This window comes from Mastacembelus armatus, chromosome 22, assembly GCF_900324485.2.
Source record: "Mastacembelus armatus chromosome 22, fMasArm1.2, whole genome shotgun sequence".
Lineage (NCBI taxonomy): Eukaryota > Metazoa > Chordata > Actinopteri > Synbranchiformes > Mastacembelidae > Mastacembelus > Mastacembelus armatus.
In genome coordinates this window covers 10,089,217-10,110,645 of record NC_046654.1, presented here as the reverse complement: position 1 = coordinate 10,110,645, position 21,429 = coordinate 10,089,217, and the positions used below count along the sequence as shown (strand labels likewise).

The 21,429-nt window shown below is 39.5% G+C and overlaps 2 protein-coding genes across 4 annotated transcripts; one reads left to right on the top strand and one right to left on the bottom strand.

Moving 5' to 3' along the window:
* Positions 1-1,478: 1,478 nt before the first annotated feature.
* On the bottom strand, positions 1,479-8,337 carry ivd (isovaleryl-CoA dehydrogenase). 2 transcript variants are annotated; one of them, XM_026309605.2, is made up of 12 exons: positions 8,060-8,337; positions 7,432-7,521; positions 7,217-7,268; positions 6,903-7,072; positions 6,714-6,807; positions 5,536-5,666; positions 5,257-5,353; positions 4,986-5,079; positions 4,479-4,560; positions 4,283-4,387; positions 3,725-3,797; positions 1,479-2,649 (listed from the first exon to the last, which is right to left on the bottom strand). In XM_026309605.2, exons 1-12 carry the CDS (start codon positions 8,189-8,191, stop codon positions 2,516-2,518), a joined length of 1,254 nt encoding a protein of 417 aa, XP_026165390.1. In that variant the 5' UTR covers positions 8,192-8,337; the 3' UTR covers positions 1,479-2,515. The 2 variants fall into 2 exon arrangements, with proteins under 2 accessions (XP_026165390.1, XP_026165398.1); XM_026309613.1 differs by having other exon boundaries at positions 8,231-8,331.
* A 1,602-nt stretch (positions 8,338-9,939) lies between these two features.
* On the top strand, positions 9,940-20,032 carry itpka (inositol-trisphosphate 3-kinase A). 2 transcript variants are annotated; one of them, XM_026307589.1, is made up of 8 exons: positions 9,940-10,054; positions 10,232-10,976; positions 15,228-15,324; positions 15,716-15,929; positions 17,136-17,340; positions 17,816-17,917; positions 18,366-18,437; positions 18,935-20,032. In XM_026307589.1, exons 2-8 carry the CDS (start codon positions 10,554-10,556, stop codon positions 19,181-19,183), a joined length of 1,362 nt encoding a protein of 453 aa, XP_026163374.1. In that variant the 5' UTR covers positions 9,940-10,054; positions 10,232-10,553; the 3' UTR covers positions 19,184-20,032. The 2 variants fall into 2 exon arrangements, with proteins under 2 accessions (XP_026163374.1, XP_026163382.1); XM_026307597.1 differs by having other exon boundaries at positions 9,958-10,050.
* Positions 20,033-21,429: the final 1,397 nt, after the last annotated feature.

Genomic DNA, 21,429 nt, shown 5'->3' with positions numbered 1-21,429 from the left:
CACAGGTGCACAACCATCCTTGAACTGAACAATCAGTGTGTTTCTGATTTCAGAACAGAAAACAAACAGAAACACTGTGATGGACTGTCTTTGAGAACATCTGAGGTTTTCTGGACTGTAAACAGATAAATGAGATTTAAGGCTTGATTATGTCATTCAGGTCACATGATCCTTTTTACATAATTTATAAATCATTACCATCATTTACATGAGGTAGCCTATATGTTTGAATCTAACTTCTCAATGACATGTTGTTTCAGTCAGCTTAAGGAGTTAGCTCAATATATCAGCCATAACATCAGAGTTAATTCCTGTAAAGGGAAAATCCACACTGAAACAGAGCTCCCATGTATTATTCAAATGCAGAGGGATAGTTCAATCATTGTCTGTTCTACTGTCTCCCCTCTGGCTTTCCTAGAAACAAGGAACTCAATGTTCAGAAGATACAAAGGGTCTATAGAAACATGTTGTTGTATGTTTTGTTTACAGTGGGTTTCTTCGGTTTGTTTTTTTTTTTTTTTTTTTTTTTTTTTTTAAATCATAGGACACATTTGAACCCTCAATCTACCAGTATTTCATAACAAGAACAGTCTGATTACAGTCAAAAGAGCAGACAGTGCCTCTTACATTAGTACAGAGGAGCGTCTTCAGATACAAATCTCACTTTAATTTTCACTGGGGGGTTAAGACATAAAACAGAAAACACAGCTCAGCGCAGCGTTTTGTTTTTTTTTTTTGTTTTTTTCATCACAGAAGCCGAGCAACACTGAGCAGCGTCATTGTCCAACCAAACAATCTTCTGCACATCAGTGAGCCTGAGTCACAGCATGTGACAGAGAGGAAACGACAGCAGATGGACTGGAGGCAATGAGCTGATGATCCATCATTGCCATCATCATTTTAACAGGTGAGTTTCAGCAGTAGGTCACTGTGAGAGGGACGAGTAAGTGCAGGAATTACCAACTTAGTGGCTTTAGGTTAAAGTATGTCATGATGACATCAAGACTGAGACCCTGTTTAAACTTATACACAGAATTCATTAATTATCAGCCCCACAAACAATCAACTATCAATATGATCTCCCACTGTATTCTTTATGCTTTCACAACAGGCGTCAGATGGCAATACTGCTGGGTGAAAAGATTTTTTGAAAGATTGGTGACTCTAAAATTTAAAGGCAATCAGCCTGACATACATGTTTTTGGACTATAGGAGGAAACTGGAGTACTTGGAGAAAATCCACATAAGCACAGGGAGAACATGTAAACTCCACACAGAAAGGTCCCTGCCAGGAACCTTCTTGTTGTAAGGCAACAGTGCTAACCACCAAGCCACTGCGCTGCCTAAAACTGACTTCTATGTGTAAAATTATACTTCTTTTACTTTCAATTCTGCATAATTTCTAAATGTCCAAGTAATCCCTAACAAGTCTGTTTGAGGGACATTCATTGTGATTCTTTACATAAAAACTGATACAATTTGAAGTCGTGAATTTTTATTTATTTATTTATTTTTTACTGCAAACAAAACTACTACATGTCAAGCATGTCATACTGTACAGCTACATAGTGTCCTGTCAGTCCTTTAGAGAGAAGATAAATCTTTAGGAGGGTTTCTCCAGTGGGAGCGATTTACACAGCGATCAGTGTTTGCTTGTAAAAACACTCTACTACTGGACACTCACAGACATCAGCTGTTTCAGCTTAATAATCACAAACATTTGTCCGTTTGCATTAACAAGGGACTTTAAAATAATGTGATTTACGTGTAATATATATACAAAAATACACACATTTAAAGTGACTGACCCAAATAAAGTCAGACTTTTAACTCTAGTAATAATTCATGTTCAGGTTGGAGAATTTCGTTGCTGGATGTGGTCAGGTTATATTTCAGTATCAGTGACCTGCCAAAGTGTCCCGGAGAAACGCAAAGTCTCTGTAGAGTCAATCCTCAGCCTTAAACACATCTGCTGTTTTACCAATCGCATGTATGATACCATATTTACAATTCCTTCAGATGACAAACAACTTGGCAGGAGGTATTTTGGAGCTCAGGCAAGAGTGTGCCTGACAACGCAAAAATCAATTTTCATCTAGCTGATGGGCTTAATAAACAAACAACAACAAAAAAAAAACTGTATAAACAACTATATATTAAAGATTTCATATTTGAATTCCATCACATTAGAGGAAAATGCATTACAACATTCGATAATTATATGTTATTGTTTTAATGGCATTTCAATGGTTGGCAAGTAACTGAGACTAGTTGCATAATATAAAAAGCCAAATAACATCAAGGCCACTAAATCAATATTTAATTTCTGCTGCCTATCACCAGCTTATAACACTGTCAACTTTGAGTCATTTCATATAAGGAGTATACGAATTAAAATCCCAGGTGACACTGATTATGAAAACCCACCAGCATCCTACCAGCACCAACAGTTCATACAGTATAAGGCTCATGGTCTGTTAATCAATGGTTATGCTTAGCTATTTCCCAGTCCCACCTATTTGAACATGGAGTTGAAGGCTCGTCCAATGACAAGGCGGCGAATTTCACTTGTGCCTGCACCGATCTCATACAGCTTTGCGTCACGCAAATATCGCCCCATGGGGTAGTCGTTGATATAACCATTCCCACCTATGGACAAGTGAGAGAGCAAGAGTTGGGACGCAGTAAGAGAATAGACTTCTCAGTGTGAATAAAAGCTATTCTGAGATATCTTAATTATTTATTAATGCGCATAAGGTACAAAATATTCTCTCTCTGGTTAAAATGTACATTCTGCACAGAAAAAAAACGTATATGTGTTAAATTCATAGCTAATGAGTTTTCAAAATCCTTGTCAGCTGCTAATCACACTGCATGACAACAGCTATTAGTATGGGTGGTTTGACTGCTGTGTGAGTTTGCACTTTATTAATGTACAGCTTTAACAAAACTCAAAATGAAGCAAGATTCTAAAAAGGAAAAACATGAAACAAAACCATGCATACTAATTTAACATGTCATGATCACTTGTTTGCATAATTATATTGTGTGCAATTTACTTTAAAAGTGAGGCACCATCTATGCAAAAAAATATGTCACATGTCCTCTTTAATAAAAATATGAGCACAAAAGGTCAAACTCCTTATTACAATGCAAATAAAGGTAATTACAAAAATACGACATTTAACATGTCTAGAAAGCAATTTATGTCTGTCAGTCATTCTCATTAAATGAAAGCTAATAAGAAGTTCAGTCAGGAGGACTATGTCCTTCAATACATCAGCTCCACCTCTTGGCTTCTACTCTATGTAACCGTGCGCTATACAGTATATTTCTACTTCTTTCTATTATTCTATATATTTCAAATTCTTACTTTAAATCCCAATTTGCTGATGTTTACCAGTCAAAATGCACATTTTTAACCAAATTAGCTGCATATGAAGAGCTCTGCTACAAACAAAACAATCTACAGCAGCAAAAAGACTCAATCATCACATTTTGGATCTTGGATCATCACATTAATCCAATAATTGGTTCATCCCAAAATTGGATGTCAATCCTGCGTGAAGTTTACATCAGAATCTGAAATTTTATTTATTTATTTTTTAATATATTCTCCAGATTGAGAAATGAACTGCAACCTAAAGCCTACTTTTCCAAACTAACTAATACAACTGTGACAGTACAAAATTCAGTTTTCATGTTGACCTGCTCAGACACTTACCCAGACACTGAATACCATCCAACGCAACCTGTGTGGCGTTCTCGGCACAATACAGAATCACTCCAGCACAATCCTGCAGTGACGACACAAACTAGCACAGTCACGCGTGAAGTGGTGCAGAAACCATTATTAGATTTTATCTACACAGTTTCAAGAAATAATTTGCTCCTTGTTATATAAAGAATGGCGCAACAATCTTTTTGTTACTGATAACACCTCCTATTGAAGAATAAAGCATGTAGAGTTTTAATCTACAAGTTTAATCTTAGGTACTCTAAAGCACCTTCTATGCAGACTAGAATATGTTACCACAACAAAAACACAACGCAAACCAAAAATGTAATTATTCATGTCTTTTAAATATCATGGGCATGAACTTAACACCTTTTGGGGTATGACTTCAAATGAATTATTGGTAATTATTTTGGGTGTAAACTTAAGAGTGGCAGTGTAATTTCCATAACAGAGGTGCAATTTTTTCAATAAAATCTGACTGATTGTTTTCTATATGCAGTATTGCAAGAGAAGGTGAGTATTAAAAAACAAATCCTCTCTCACCATTGGACTGTAGTGTCCTCTGTCACAAGCCCGAGCAACGTTGTACAAATACTGCCGACAGGAGCTCAGTCTGGTGTACATGTCGGCCATCTTGCCTTGCATCAGCTGTAAAACAGAGCAACATAACACAAATGTTCTTATAAACTTTTTAATTCTTTCTTTCTTTTTTTATTCTGCTAAAGAGTGAAGGTCAAACCTGAAAGTGCCCGATCTTCTGTCCAAAAGCTTCTCTGATGTGTAGGTAGGGAACAGCCATGTCCAAAACAGCCTGCATGATGCTGAAAAGTCACAAATTATGTTTACAAACTTTGAATGAGTATTTTTTTTAATCAGGATATTTCACAATCAAATATGCCTCACTAGATTTTCTGGCTGCACTGAAGGTCACACGGTCTAAAAATATTTACATTCAAATTACGTCCTTGAGAAAACCCCAGCCAGAGTTATGAGGCCCAGTATTTTAAATGGTTTGATATTATAAGCAATTACTTAGGGAATTTACTTAGCAATTACTTACTCATATATTAATATGAGTGAGCATGTGGACTGGACTCCAGCTAGTAACAGACATCACAATGCAAAAAAAAAAAAAGTCACTAAAATAACCCAAGAATTACTATCTTATATTTTATGTGTTGTCATCTAGTTGTAGTATGTAATTAGATTTTAGGTTTTGTCCTAATCTCATCCTGCATAAACTTACCCAACAGGCCCTGCTGCAAGCACCAGCCTCTCCAGATCTAGACCACTCATTAACACATAAACACCTTTGTTCAATGTACCAAGGATGTTTGCCTCTACAAGAAATGGGGAAATATCAAAATAAATTAAATACCATCTTCTTAAAATAAGAGCAGGTCTCAACACAACACATATGCAAAATAATAAAAAAAATAATCTAAATAAAAATGATCTGTCACTTATCCTGTTTTACACAAGTGCATATATGGCAGTGTGTGCATTTAGACACTCACTTGGGACTTTGCAGTCTTCAAAAATGAGCTCACAGGTGTTGGATCCCCTCATGCCGAGTTTATCGAGTTTCTGTGCAGTATAAAATCCTGGCATTCCCTAAAATACACACATTATCAAACAAAAACACTTTTTAAAAAAAAAACAAAAAAAAACCCTACTGTATGATTCTTTTTCCTTTGCCATAATTTTCTTTCATATTCCTTCCACAAAGCAGAATTAAACATGTAAACACATCCCCTCAGTAAATCCAGAGGCAAAGAATAAGTGACTGGATTTACCTTTTCAACAATAAAAGCTGTGATGCCTCTTTGATGTGCCTCTGGATCTGTCTTAGCATAAACAATAAGGACATCGGCATCTGGTCCATTTGTGATCCAGAACTTGTTGCCATTCAGAACATAATAGTCACCTGTATTTTTAAAAAAAAAAAAAAAAAAAGAGGATTAAGCTTCTAAAAGCTCAAATCTGCATGATGAGTAAAATCCCGTACACCGTAATCTTGCATGAGAACACATTGATAAATATGAGTCATGGGTTAAACAAAGATAATGTGAGTGCACACCTGTGATTGTGGCCATTTAATAGGCACCTTCTCATAAAAAGTAGCTGTCTGACATTTTCAGAGAGCTCAAAGGTAAATTCTCTCACCCTGGAAACACCTCAGTCTATGGTTACACCACCACAGCTCCAACACACACACAGACACACACAGACACACACAGACACACACAGACACACACAGACACACACAGACACACACAGACACACACAGACACACACAGACACACACACTACTCTATCATTAACCTTACAATAAATAGTGGTGTTAAAATGTAAGGTGCAGTCGCCAAGCGCTCACGCCCTAGAGGTAATGGCACAAACATAACACCCTGTGCTGTATGTTAGCATGATAGATCCAAGGTGATACACTGGTTGCTTAGTTAAATCTGTACATGCTGTGCAGGAGATGAAAACCTTTTCTCTCTCCTTCAACTTTCTATGAGGCTGCAGAACAAACATCTCAATTATTACCCTTATCTGACTACACAGTTTGTAAGTGATGACATGTGAGGAGATGGTGTTAAACACAGACAGACACAGTACAGTGCAGAGCAGCTTTTGAGGATTTGGCCTTATGGCACTAAATTAAACAAGGTGTCATTTTTAGCTTTGTTGCTGTCTTTCTTTCTACATCCACTGCTCAGACTGACAGCCCGCTGAGTCAGAGTCACATGGCAAATATAACATTCAGTGTGAAGAGCCAGCAGTCTTACCGTCAAGCACTGAGTCAGTACAAATGCAAAATTGATTATTTTGATCAGCAGCAGAGAAACCGGAATGTTATCTGATGGTGAGGTGATAAATATCCCATACACATGTATAAATTTGATGTGTTTGTGTTAAAAAACTTTAAGCACGTGGCACTAATGCAGAGTCACAGTTTTCTCTGTCCTACCTTCTTTCTTGGCTCTGAGTTTCATGGATACGACATCAGAGCCAGCATTGGGCTCAGTCATTGCCAGAGCTCCGACATGCTCTCCTGTCAGTAACTGACAACAGGAAAGCCCCAGATGAAAATGAGGAATTATATCATCTTCATTGTTGTAGGGATTTTTCAAACAGTGGGAGTAATTTTGGTTCTGACCTTTGGCATGTACTTTTCCTTCTGTTTTTCATTCGCATTGCGTACCAACTGGTTGACACAGAGGTTTGAGTGGGCGCCATAACTGAGAGCAATGGCCGACGACACCCGTGATATTTCCTCCATCACAATGACATGATCCAGGTAGCCCAGTCCTGTGCCCCCATATGCCACTGAAAGAGACGAGCACAGAGATTAAATGAATTGAAACTACAAAAAGTGAAAACTGCTGCCTTAAGTGCAAGTTAGACCAGTTTCCTAAAGGGTAACTATAACATAAAAACAATCAATGATTGTTTTTCCTCCAGCCGTCCTACCTGGAGCAGTGATCCCAAGCAAACCCATTTCTCCCATCTGTTTCCAAAAACTCTGGTAGAGAGTATAACACAAAAAGTTACCAAAACAGAAACTGTGCAGGGGTTTCTGGGTAAATATGTGGACATATTACACAACTCCCGTTACTGCAGTGTAGATCGTGTCCGTTCAGTCAGCTGCACCACAGGTACACTGACAACGAAGAGCCCCAACTCACCCGCATTCCTGTGAATTCATTCTTCTTGTCAATCTCATCAGCATAGGGTGCAAGTTTTTCTGCACAGAACTTCCGAACAGTCTGTCTGAGCTGTGCAAAACACAATACAAACATAAATTAACTAATTCATATATTCCCTTAGTTTATTAAAAGTCCTAAATCAAATGGGGACAGTTACAGGTGAATGTGCTGGTGTATTTTTGCCCCACACAAACATGTTAATTGACATTAGGCTGCTTTAATATTATAATGCCCAGATTGGACAGACACGTCCAACCTATCAAATCCTACATATGAACACCACCCTCTGCCCTACAGGCCAGGCCAGGCCCCCTCACTCAGTGCCAAAATATCCCCGACCCTGTCACCTTGTTCTGAATGAATAAGCCTTGGCTGTAAACCTGATCTACTATGATTGTCTTTGCAAATTACACTTCCTGCAGCAGCTAGCATGTTAACAGCTAGAGTATGCTTTTTAACGTGAGGACACTAAACGCAACAAATAACCTGAAAAATCTTAGACTCTGCTGCGCTTTATCTGTTTGTTTACGTGACTCTGGTTCCGCTTATCTCCGCAGACAGGTTCGCTTTGTGTTGCAGTTTAGCTAAGTTAGCCGCTGTGCGTGACCTGGATCTGCTCGTCGGTGAGTCCGTTCACCACATCGTCCACCGGGATAGACGCTCCGGAGCATCCCCTTCTCGCCACCGCGGGGATGGACATCCTCGATCCGAGGCGCAGGGCGTTTCTGACGGCAAACATGGTGCTTGCAGACCGATAGGTAAAAAGAGGGAAATTCACCTAAAGATGACACGGTGGCTGCTTGTTGACCCTCCGGGTAACCTGCTACTATCTCAGAAAGGAAGTTAAGAAGTCTCACTCTGCCGCTGTTTCCCTTTACCACAGACGTCATTGAGTCTCTGCTTTTCTTTTGATCGTTGGGCAAACCTGCTTATTGATGATTTACGCCACCTACTGGACTGGAGTGTGTCTCAGTAGACCATCCATCCATCTATGATCTATACCTGCTTATTCCTAATCAGGGTCACAGGGATCCGCTGGAGCCTATCCCAGCTCTCTTTGGGTGAAAGGCAGGGGTCCACCCTGGACAGGTCACCAGTCCATCACAGGGCCACATAGAGACAAACAACCTCACACACTCATACTCACTCCTATGGACAATTTAGAGTCACCAATCAACCTGACATACATGTTTTTGGACTGTGGGAGGAAACAGGAGTACCTGGAGAAAACCCACACAACCACAGGGAGAACATGCAAACTCCACACAGAAAGGCCTGGTTGCGAACCCGGGAGGGTGCTGTGAGGCAACAGTGCTAACCACTCAGCCACCATGCTGCCTTCAGTGGACCACTTTGCTCCTATTAAAGAAGCCAAGAGTCTGCTTATTTGTTTTTATATAGCATTTTTCATATTTTAAATTAATTAGCATAGTCAGTGGTTTATACTAGAAAATAGTCAGAAAATGTAAATAATGTCTTTACATGATTTATATAGATATGATAACATTTGGATATATTTTTATGGGTCTTTAAATCTAGCACAAAATTGATTTGACAGGCTGGGCCTAAATCGGAACTTTCAAAACACAATCTGAACTTACTTTGACTTTACTATCTTCTTTTTTGATATAATTTATTCATTTTGGGAAAATGTTCAGATCATTGTCTCATTGTCAGTGAAAGCTGTGTGTAGGAATCCTGTGTTTTTAGGGTACAGTGCTGTCTTTGTTAAAGTCAGCCTGCAGTGGACTTCAGTTTAGGTGAAAGCCCTGGTAACGGGCTGTCTTTAATATCCACGCCTAACCAACCCTACAAAGAAACAAAGCCTCAGACTTTAACTGTAAAAACCTGCATGCTCACACCTTTTGTCATGTCTCACACACTCAGCTATGAAAAATGATGTGATACCGGATGCTGCAGAGTGTCAAACAACAATAGCTGACTGTATTCATGCTCACTTTCTGTGTGGCCCTCACAAGGTCCCTGATCTCAACATCATGGAGTCAGTCTGGAAGTACAGAAAGAGACTCTGCACTTTGTATGATGGTAAACATAAAATTATTTTTACATTGATTTAAGTTTTCTCACCTCACTTGTAATACCTGAAACATTTGTAAAGGGACATAGTTTGGTCAACACAGATGGAAAGAAATCAAACTAATCATGTATCAGTTTGTCACATGTACCTGAACGTCAGCTGACCAATGACTGACTGTGTTTCTGGGTAACAAAGGGAACATGGAAACTATTGTGAACTTTAAAACTGAATCTTCTGCTCAGTTTTTCACAGTTACAGTAATTCACTGATTCGTTTTCTCGTCTCACTTCCACACTTTGCTTTTTGTTAATAAATCTGCACAAGAGCGTCACCTCCTGGATAATACCTTTGTAATAAACACTTAGAAAAAAAAAGGTTGTAAATGCATCGTGATTCTGTCCGGCGACATCGACTGCACGTTTTTTTTTATGTGTTCAGCGTTTTATTTTGAAATATTGCATTGCAGTGAGTGCGTGAATTTTACTTTTGCATATTGTCATTTTCCTCGTCTACCAGGTGTGCAGACTACACTCAGTCTAAAGCCTTCACAGGATTATTATGTAGGTATGTGTGTGTGTGTGTGTGTGTGTTTGCAGAATTATATCTTTGATGCAGAAACTACAGCAAAATCCTCGTGCAGCTGTGGCGTTTAGCGCGTTTGACTTTAGATTCAGTTTAGTTTAGGCTCAGGAGGAAGTCTATAGGTTCAAAAACTAAAGCAGCTGTTTTCATTTTTTTCAGCCAGGAAGCGAGAAAGGTAATGCGGAAGATAATTAACTTGGACAGTTGTGTAAGTGAGTTTGCTTGAACCGCGTAGAAGCACGAGCCAGAGAGGGGTTCCCCGCAGCGACGGCCGTGCGCAACGGAGAGAGGCGGGCGGAAGCTTTTCAGTGTGTGACAGCTCGGACAACAATCAGCAAAGAGGCGCCGCGGAGGATCGGCTGAATCCCTGAAGTCAAACCGCGCCTTGACTTTCTGACAGTGAAATGACCAGATTTGAAAGCTGAGGTGAAGCGGCCGCGCGTCTCTCGTCGTGCGCTCTCACGACGGATTTAGGTCTCCAATGCCCAAAGAGTGCAAGAGAAAGACTTCCAAGGACCTTGGGCTCTCTGGAAGTGAAACGAGCGAGAGCCAACGGGTAGAGCGAAGAACAGCCGGGAAGTCTCCCCGGATTTGCGATGAGCTCCTTGAGAAAACCGCTCAAATTGGCGCGTCGTCAAAAATCGGAGCGCCGGCTGTGATGGATGAGCGCCGGGTACCGCAGGTCACCATCACCCCGGAGGGAAGCGGCTCCTCCCGGGAGATGCAGCAGGGGGACTGGGATGATGTGGTGGACGTTAAACTGCGCAGGAAACTGTCCAACTCCTCCATCTCCTCTACGGAATCCTCTATTGCGAGGTCCGAGTCCGAGGACGACCTGCTCAGTGACAACGAGACCAAAAGCAAAGGCATCATCACTTTAGAGCATCTGGTGGAGACTGGGGAGGTGAGTGAACTTCCAAAGACTCAAGGTTTTTTTAAAACACTGCATAAATTCTGTTTCCATGAGTCACAGGTACAGGTTTACAACTGAATACACTCTGGTTTCTTCACTTTTCCAATTACACTGTTAAATAATTCAAACACTCTGTTGCTCCCCTGTATAAAAAGACTCTTCTCTTATATAATGCATGAATTGAGAGCTACCTGCATGGAGCACCCTGGGACAAATAAACATTTCAGTCTGCCATCCTTGACCTGTATATTTGCAAATCTACATGCTTTATAGTAACCCAGTTACAGCAAGGTTTTGAAAACAAGAAATAGTGAAGCACAGCAGCCAGCACGTCAACATCAGTCACTTCCTCCCTGCAGACCTCTGGGATCAGCTGAACTGCAGGAACGGGACAATTCCAGAGTGATGACAGGATTTGTTCACAGTTTAGTTTTCTAGTCCTCTGTCTGGCAGAAAGTGCAGGCTCACTTCGGGGAAATTTGATTGTCCACGTCGAAGTGATGTCATCTCTCATGTTTAATCAAAGTCTTTCACATCACTTAAAAGCACGAACTGAAACCAACATGAAGAATCTGCCGAACACCAGATAACCTTTGTTGTGTTAGAGGTGCTGGACTGCTACTGTCAGAGTTTACTCTCATCTGCTATTATCAGTGAAGCCTTGTGGTAGAGACACAAGATAAAATATTAGACCATTTCTAAACCAATGATGACTTTCTTTTTTTTTTTTTGGCTCATCTGAGAAAATCATATACACTCATTAAAACTATACAGATGCATCAATTGAAAGATAAATGTCAGCTCAGCACGGCATTAAATTTAATGTTTTGTCCCTGTAAGGTCTGACCTTTAACACTGTGCGCCCCTCCTTCAGCACACACACTAATGTTGAAGGATTGGCCTTTAGTTCAATATACGCTGAGGGTGGAAATTTGTTTACCTTTGACATTCTTGGCTGATAAAGTTTTGACTCGTGGCTGACAAGTTTTACTAAACATGGTCATATGTGCATTCGTACGGTTTTATACCTTTCACAGGCAGAAATTCTGAGATTTTCCATTTAGATCTGAACAGAACAGCATATATTTTCTGCAGCTTTAGAGCTTTTTGATTATCTGTTCACGAGATGTGTAGGGAAGTTCATTGCAATCATAGTGAGTCATCTGAGTGTTTCAGCACTAGTTAACAACATAATCTGCTTTTTTTTTTTGTCTACACTGTCACCACTTTAGACTCAGGTTCAGGCTTTTCTTTGGGCGTGTGTTTTTCTGGCACTTGCCTTTGGCTTCTCCATACATGGTCTGTAGCTGTCACTTTTAGAGGCTGAATACACATTGCCTGTTAAGCCTGTTTGTTCATGTGCAAGAGAGAGTGTTGCTGAACATAACACTGTCCATTCAAGTGAGGCTCAGCATGAAAGAATGAAGGTGTTGCTATTGGAAGCTCTTTATTGGCTCTTTTGGAAAATTTCAACTTAAAATGGAAAGATGTTGGTCATGTCACCTCTGAGAACAGCAGCCTTTGTGCCTCTGCCCCTTCCGCCCACACGTCGCCCCCACACACACTCACAGTACAGCAGAAACTATCATATCATTGTGTAATAATGTTTTTTTTTTTTGTTTTTGTGGTCAGTAGCCAATTTGAGCCTTGGCCTTTGACATTTAACAAAGAACCACTTCAGGAAGTCGAAAAAGCGTGTGTGTGTCGGAACCTTTTGGTATTTCACACTTTAATAAATATGCTGCGCAAGACAGGGTATAGTCTATTAGTGAAAGAGTCTTTTAATGGAAATACAATAGAGCAGAGAACAGGCAGGTGAGTGAGCAAACAGGTTCAACGTTGCAATGGGGTTAATATGATAATGAGTCAGTGGTTTACATTCCATTCACACTTAATGGAGAAGATACAGATTCACATAGCAGGCATGAGCCAACAAAATCTGTCTGAATGAGTCACGTCTTCTCAACGTTCTTCCCGGTCCCTGGAAACTGGTGAAATTTGCTTTCAGCTATCTGGGTGTTTGCAGAGTTGCTTTTGACTACTTTGCCTGCTCAGACCAGCATTGTGTTGAGTCAGTCGGCCAACAGGCCTGTGTGTTATACAGAAAAGGTGTGTCTGTCAGAGCAGAAAACAAGTAAGTTGGATGCTGAAGAAACAGAACATTAGGGCAGAGTCTTTTTGAATTTGTGAGTGTAAAAAAAACCTTTCTGCCCTCCTGTTGATTGTGTAACTCTTTCCTATGCAGTGACTGTACTCAACTACATTTTTTTTTTTTACCTGAGTATTTCTATTCAGTGCCATATTTGACTTCTCTTCTGCTACATTTCAGGTGGAACTAATGTTCCTAATGTTCTGTTTCTCCCAGTTAACAAAAACTTGTAAAATCCAATGCACTGTTATTGGATTAAGCTACTGTTTTCCAACCTTTCTTTCTTGCTTGCGACTTCTGATAAAAAAAAGAGTGTCTAGGTTTCAGCTGTTTATGAGTTAGTAGTTCAAGGCCCAAGAAGGTAAATATAGTAGTAGTAGGATGTTGACAATGACTTAACCCCAACTACGCCAAAAAAAAAAAAAAAAAACAGAAAACCCTATGCGGTCCTGAAATACATTCTACCCTAACTAATTGTTCAGTCAGGAACGAATGACCCTAATCCAAAACCCTAAACATACTGACTTTAGGCTGATGTTACCACTGTCTGTGTGTGGTCTGGGTGGTACATTTGCAGCCTTCAAGTGCGAAGTGAGACTAGCGAGCAGGGTCAAATACAATGATAGAAGAACATTTGGATCATGTGTGATCGCCGTCATCTTTTCTCGATGACCAAAGTATAGAGAGTCAATCACGGCGTTTGTTCGTGACACCTCCCCCTGGTCATGCAAAAGATGTTGATGAAAGTATTTTTGTCACAGTGTATTTCAATCAAAATGAAATCAATCAGTAGCATTAATGATAACTCCACATTATTATCTGTCTGCATTAGCAGACAAGCAAGGAAAGATAAGGACTTAGCAGTAAGAAAGCAAATGTTCATTTGTGGAAGTCCAACACCTTCCTAATGGTGTGATATTATCAGTAAACAAGTGGCACTAAGTGAAGCATTTCATTTGACATTTAAGAGAGACTTGGCTTGCTTCTGCAGAGTTCTGCTATTAGTGAGGATGGTGAACTGTGAGACAGTCAAGCATGAGCTCAGTCCTTGTTTCATTTCCTGATTCAATCATAATACACAAAATGAAATGACTTCTCCTAGACCTAAAGATGAGACTTAAAAACACACTTCTAGCCTACATTTCCATCTTCAACATCTTGCATTAGCTTATTTGCTTCATTTCCTTGTAATTACACTGTATAGAAATATAGAAATCTCAGTATTTGAAGTATGTGTTATATAAGAAATGAAAAGCAGACAGTTCACATAAGTGTAAAGCACTACTTTGTCTGTGAAATATGCAAGCTGTCACTGTTTTTTTTCTGCCTGAGTATGTGTGTGTGTGTGTGTGTGTGTACTGATAGTCAGAAAGCGAAAGAAGGAGGGTGGTAGAAGTCTTTAAATAAACAAACATGGAAACAACCATAAAAAATAAACACTTCTGCTTAGAAGATAACCCCCCCCCCCCCCCACATCATAATTGTTTTCTTTTTCAAGATTCAGTACAGATATGATGCCAAAACAAAAAAAAAAAAAAAAAAAAAGACCTTTCCCACTGGCCATCCTGCGTTATTTGGTACTAGAACTTAGTTTTCCTTTCTGAAGTTAAGTTATTTTGAACAAGGATAACCAAATATGTCTGCTTCATTTAGTGTAAAATTCAAAACTATTCTTGGATATAAAAGAAAAATCAGCCCTGTAAAACCCGAAAATATCTTAAGTTGTAAATTAGTGCTTCAGATGATAAAACTTTTAGAGGGCATGTTTTGTCTGTGAACTCATCACCACACTCAGCTGGAGTTACTAAACACAGATGTTAAGTCAGATATGTGTTTCCACAGAAATGACATTTAACTGACCTAGATTGGAGGCCTTACATAGTGGAAAACCAAAAACCTGGGCATCAGATTTACCAGGTAGAATTGCCTATGTGATCAGGTTTAAACAGAGTGGCCCAAGGTCATTGACTTTCCACTACTTATTTCTTGGTCCGATCATTTACGTGAAAGAAAAACCCACACACACAGATAAATGCAGAAACATGACTCAGTGCATCACAATGAATGTATTCCTTTCTATATATCCTTTCTAGAACAAGTCATGGGGTAAGTTAAAGGCATTCGTCCACTGGCCACTCAGTGCTGCTCACAAGAGGAAATTAAGTTGGGTTCAGCTAGCCGGCCATAAAGGTATGACCTGCTCAGATCTTATCTCATACTGTTCAGACCATCACTTACTGTCTGTAGAGCCCAGACAGGGAAATCCAGTGTCCTGTTTTTCTTGTTGCCTCCATTGTGAGAATCTGTTGTGTCTTCTAAGCTGTTTGGTTTTATGAGTGTTGGGTCACTTTTATTGGCAGCTTTATGGAATAGAAAAAAAAACAAAAGCTAAGTGGTCACCACAGACACTGGGATCAAAAACATTTTATGGCCATTTAAAGTCAGGCCTGCTGTTTACCTGTAACACTTGTAGATCTGTAACACACTGCTAACTCAAAAGGGTTATTCTTGGTGTAGCTATACATGGTGGAGACTTCTCACCCCTCCTGTATGTGAATTCCTGAAATGCGTCTTTCCTCAGGCAACTTCAAAGCAGGAGATGAGGGCACCATACTGAAGAAGTTCTCTGAAAATGAGATGCAGTGTTTTGAGAAGCTGACAGATGACACACTGCTCCCATTTGTTCCCGGCTACTATGGCGTTGTGAAAAAAGAAGGAGAGTCTTTTCTCCGTATGACCGACCTGCTGGCAAACTTTGACCTTCCCAATGTCATGGACTGCAAAATGGGAGCAAGGTAAGAAAGTGAGATGTTAATTTACTGGTATGCACACATACTAAATATGTTTCACTTCATGTTTTTACTAATCACAATCATTAGATTTCTTTTTCTACATATGTAACCATGTCAACCATGCCATTTCTTTTATTTCCATTACTCTAAGCATCAATTTTTGAAACTTTTAAAAATGTATTTATGTTTGTTGTTTATTGTTGTGTCCAATGCTCATGTTCTTTTGAGACCGATTAATGAAACAAGTGCAGGCTGGTGACAGTTTGTGCTGCCTGATGCATTTTTTGCTCTACAAGGGAACACCTGTTGTAACTGCAGGCTATTTGCTTGGCTTCCTGCTACAGCAGGCGGGGTGCTTCACTGTATCATGTGCACAGGCACAAATGCAAACACACACATGCACAAACACTGGTATAATACACACACACACACACCTACACATTTACGCATTAATGCACACGTGAACATGTGCATGTTCTTGGTTGCACACCCATGCAGGAACAACCATTCACCCCTGTGTCGGCTTTGTTTTTGGTTCAAACAAGTAAATACATGCACCGTGAGTCAAGCACAAACAGACACACTAACTCAGATTTACACGCAGAAACACAATGACATACACACGACTTTATTGCCTATTCAGTTTTTCTGTATTTCTGAGGCTTCACGGGCACATATACACTGACACAGTCAGGGTGTCCCTGGAGACTCCCCTTTGTCAAAAACACTGTCAACCACAAAGTTGCAAAACCACCAACTTGCACAAACACTCACTCAGGCTTTCACACATTTAAACGCTATGTGTTGGAGTCTCCTCTTAACTTCCCTCTTCAGCACAGAGGAAGTGTAGCTCAAAAACTGAAACTGAAATTCACATCTGCATGCTGATACATACTGTATGTGCTGGTAATACTCACACAGTATGTAGCTCTTGAATGTGCAGCCCACTAATGGCAGTTTTCATTTACATGAGGGAACAGATTTCTAAAGGAGCTGATCTTTGGTTTTTAGTGCAGCAAAAGAAAAAAGGTAAAGGAAGGTCTTCTATAGGTTTTGCTTTAAGATTAACAAAGACCCATGGGTTATTATTAAATAATAAATTAAATTAAATAAACTGAACTTGCTTTGAAAGAGCTGTAGAGGTCTGTATCTGGCATCCTAATCATTTCAGCAAGTGTGAAAGCCTGAAAATATTTTCTGCTGCTGCAGGACATACTTGGAGGAGGAGCTTGTTCGAGCACGCGAAAGACCCAAGCCGAGGGAAGACCTGTACAACAAAATGGTGGAGGTGGACAGCGACGGGCCGACCCCTCAGGAGCATTCCCAACGAGGCATCACCAAACCTCGCTACATGCAGTGGAGGGAGACCATGAGCTCTACCAACACCCTGGGCTTCAGGATAGAAGGGACCAAGGTAGAGGGAATGATATTCCAAGTGGACACTATTAGGAATAATCACAGTGTTGGGAGAAGCTGGGTTATTGAGTGTGTACGGCTCATAAATTCACAGTGTAGGTTCGCTCTCTCATCTGCTATGTCCAGCTGCAGAAGGCAGGTCTGATAAACCTGCACTAACTGCTCAGCAGCGATAAAGTTGGTGAACAGCTGGTGAAGATAGTGGAGCATTTAAAACATAAAGGGCCAGAAATTTCCTCTAGGAGGTGTTGCAGAGTACACAGTGCTGAAAGAGTTGTTGATATTGACTTTAACTCATCAGCTGGACAAAACCACAGATTCAAATCATAGATTGGACTCAATTAAGCAGCACAGATTGCAGTGTCTGGCTGAATCACATAGTACATGACAGAAATGTCTGCTTGAAGCCCGAGTAAATAATGTGGTCATTTACATTGTGTAATATTCTTAATCAGCTCCTTTCTTCTCTTCAGAAAAGTGATGGCACATGTCGAACTGACTTCAAGAAAACCAGATCGAAGCAGGCTGTGATCCAGGTGTTCAAGGACTTTACTGGAGGGGACATTAACATCACAGTACGTGTTGGTCCATTACTGCACACATGTATATGGTACATTCATACATATCAGGTCACATACAACGTACTATACATTGCATGTGCACAATGAAAGCCTGTAGGCAGACTAAACCAACTGTAAACACAGCAGTTGAGAATACTCTTTTCTAACAACAGGTGAAAATAGCCTCAGAGTGTTTAAATTGTTTAAGCAATTGTTTGCATAAGCAAACTGCAGCGTTAATCCAGCCGCAGTGCGCAAAGCAAATATTCACACTGTAATGCTGTTTGAGTTTTCTATCATGGTGAGAGGTTCCCAAATATACAATGTCTACATGCTGTTATGCAAGAACTGTAGCTTTGAATTAATAAAGCCATATTAAAATAGAACAATTTAATATGCATTTGAAGTTAAATCATGGGCTTCAGAGATTATTGTTAGTCATTGTTTTTTTCTTGAAATGCAGAAGTCTTACCTGAGCAGACTGATGGCGATCCAGCAGGCTCTAAAGACATCAGAGTTCTTCAAGCGACATGAGGTGATGCCTAGAGATGAGTGATAAATTCAAGGAAAAGTAAACAAATTCTAAGAAAAGCAAACATATGAGCAGTAGTAGAACTAGTTGGGTGCCTTAGGGATTGAACACAGTTTTTTTTTTAAAGATCAAAAAAAGATCTTTTTTGCTGTTTTGGTGATGTAGTGGAGAGTGTGGAACGCATTTCAAAAACTGGGCTGAGACCTGGTGACCATGAAAACCATATTACTTTCATTGCATTACAGCTTGGACTGGCTGATATATCTACTACTTTTAGATGACTGTTTTAACTGTTTAGGCCTATCCACTGTTAGCTAATTATTTCAACCATTTACTGTTTGGTATTAAAGCTGATTCATGTATCGAGCATTTATTCATTAGTCAGGTTTTCATTTGTCACTTCTCTGGATTACTTATAGGATTCTTATGGACTGGTGGATAAAAAGGAATAGAGGAAATTAAAGCAACAGCTAATATGAAATCCTTCTTGCTTTCCTTAGGTCATTGGGAGCTCTCTCCTCTTTATCCATGACCACACAGGCAAAGCAGAGGTCTGGATTATTGACTTTGGAAAGACCACAGCGATACCGGAGGGCATGATGTTAAAACATGACATTCCCTGGCAGGAGGGTAACCGGGAGGATGGTTACCTGTGGGGGCTGGAAAACCTCATCCAAACACTGGAGTCTGTAAGCACTGAAGGGACCAGTGAAAAAACCTGTTACTCAGTTTCCAAAGAAAATAGCTAAACTACAGAAACAGGTGGACAGTGACCTTTGACTTTTATGTGTAAGGAACTCAGACTAATTTAACAGACACCACAGAGCCTCTCTTGGAGGTTCCATATATGCTGGTTTGCTTAGGGTGCTTCATGAGTAAAATTAAAAGAGCACATACAGTAAATGCTACAAAAAAGAGAATATTTTGTGTAACACAGTAAGAGCTTTAAAAAGCTTTAAAAAGCTCTTAGGCAGACAGGAGCAGCACCCACAGTAAGTGACCAAAAAGAATATGATGGACACTGAACAGAGAGGATCAGAGACTTTGTCACTAGTTTTGAGCAAATGAACTGACACTAATTCAACTGGCTACAAAGTGAATCGAGGTGAAAGCGTAGGGATTCTGCATTGCAGTTCAAGGGATGGGATGTTGCAGGAGGAGGAAATGCTCATAAAATCTCAATTAAATCAAGGAGAGTGTCATCAGCCTTGATTTTATTTTGAGTGTAATATTGAAGCATAGTTTCTCTTTAATATGAAACTCCGACTGGGTCACAGACCTCATAGTCTACATGACTACATTATAACACAATCTCAGTACAGTACTGCATACTGCATGATGACTGGACAACTGTCATTAATTAATTTTTAGTTCTTGTATTGATTTTATTCCTGTAATCAACATAAATCTTTTTTTTTTTTTTTTGTATGTTTGATTTGTTGATCCTTTTGTAAAACTTCTTGGATACAGATGCTGCACATTTAGCAAATTTTTCTGTCTGGGTCATACTGCTGCTCAGAATTTGAAGTGAGAAATGTACAAATGAAATTTATGATTTTTTTATGGAATTAAAAGGGGAAAAGACTGCTATTTTTCAATTCTCAATAGTAAAACACTATTTTCTTATGTTCTTATCAAGTTCTGAGTTCACTCCTTTAAAGTTGCCATTGGGACAAAACTGTAACTGATAACTCACACAGTTAAGATCAGTATATATTGATTTATTTGGGGCACAGTTAGGTTAGATGAAAGTGTGAAAGACAGTATATTGCATAGAGCGCCTTTGTACTTTTGGTTGAGGCTACATAAGGAACACAGAAAAAAAAAAAAAAACTTGTCAGTGAGTGTAAAATAAAATGTATGAGTCCTAAAAATATGCATATTGTGAGCAAGACAAGGGTGTTTTTTTTTTTCCTCTGTAAAAATTTTTCCATGTTAATATTTCTAAATGGCACAAATCTATTGCTAGAAGCTTATGTGCATCTTTTCTTAATTTACCTTTTTTTTTTTTTTAAATAGATGGTATTTTTAATTGGACTGTTGGGAAACCAAGATAATTACTCACTAATATCAGCAGGCCTGAACATAAAAATCATACATAAGTCAGTAGAACAATTTTATAAATGTAATCATTCATTCAACGCACACAAAACTATTAGGTCCATTAAATAAGAATAACCTGGAAACATAAATACCCAACAGAGAATTTCACAATTGAATCTTAAATCAATTAAATAAGACTGAGACACCTGCAGTAGCATGTTTGGTATTTCATATCTGAACACCTTCCCCTGCTGAGTAAACATCAGTAGATGCAGTGTTGTGGTATCTAATGGCAGTGATCTCTAAGTGCAGAGTCATTATAAACAATGAATGAATAACAATGTAAAATGGTAAACACTAGTACAAATACAATGGGTTAGTCCAGTGTAAGGAAGTACAAAACTAGTAAATATTTTCACAGCTGCATGGGCATCCTCAAACACATTTATGAGACCTCCTGTAGTCCAAATATATATTGGTACATGAGGGAACAGAGACAGTAAAAATCCAAAATATTATAAGTCTAATGGAGATCTATGTAATTGGTCAAAAAACAAGTCTCACACATTTAAGTACCGAACAGCCACCCAAAGATGTGAAGTCACAGAGTTAGCACTTATCATATAAAATCATTCTTCCAGGCCAGCTGAGAGATGTAATCTCCACAGCATGTCCTTGATTCAGCTTCCTTAGCAGATTCCCAAACCACCTCAACTGGTTCCTTTCAATGTGGAGGAGCAGTGACTGAGCTCTTTCCAAACTTCTCACCTGATCTTGGAGAGTAAACCTGACTACCCTAAGAAGGAAACTCATATCAGCCACTGGTATTGTGATCTTCTTCTTTTGGTCATTATCCAAAGGTCATAACCACAGGTGATGGTAGGGACATGGACCAACTGGTAAATTGATGGTAGGGACATGGACCAACTGGTAAATTGATGGTAGGGACACG

Bases quoted from the DNA above. Each gene is read 5' to 3' on its own strand.
- itpka (XM_026307589.1), top strand. From the start codon at position 10,554: ATGCCCAAAGAGTGCAAGAGAAAGACTTCCAAGGACCTTGGGCTCTCT. The intron at 17,341-17,815 runs GTAGAGGGAATG...TCTTCTCTTCAG, and splicing joins TCAGGATAGAAGGGACCAAG to AAAAGTGATGGCACATGTCG. The intron at 18,438-18,934 runs GTGATGCCTAGA...TGCTTTCCTTAG, and splicing joins AGTTCTTCAAGCGACATGAG to GTCATTGGGAGCTCTCTCCT.
- ivd (XM_026309605.2), bottom strand. From the start codon at position 8,191: ATGTTTGCCGTCAGAAACGCCCTGCGCCTCGGATCGAGGATGTCCATC. The intron at 6,808-6,902 runs GTCAGAACCAAA...TCCTGTTGTCAG, and splicing joins AGGAAAAGTACATGCCAAAG to TTACTGACAGGAGAGCATGT. The intron at 3,798-4,282 runs GTGAGAGAGGAT...TCGTCACTGCAG, and splicing joins GAGGACACTACAGTCCAATG to GATTGTGCTGGAGTGATTCT.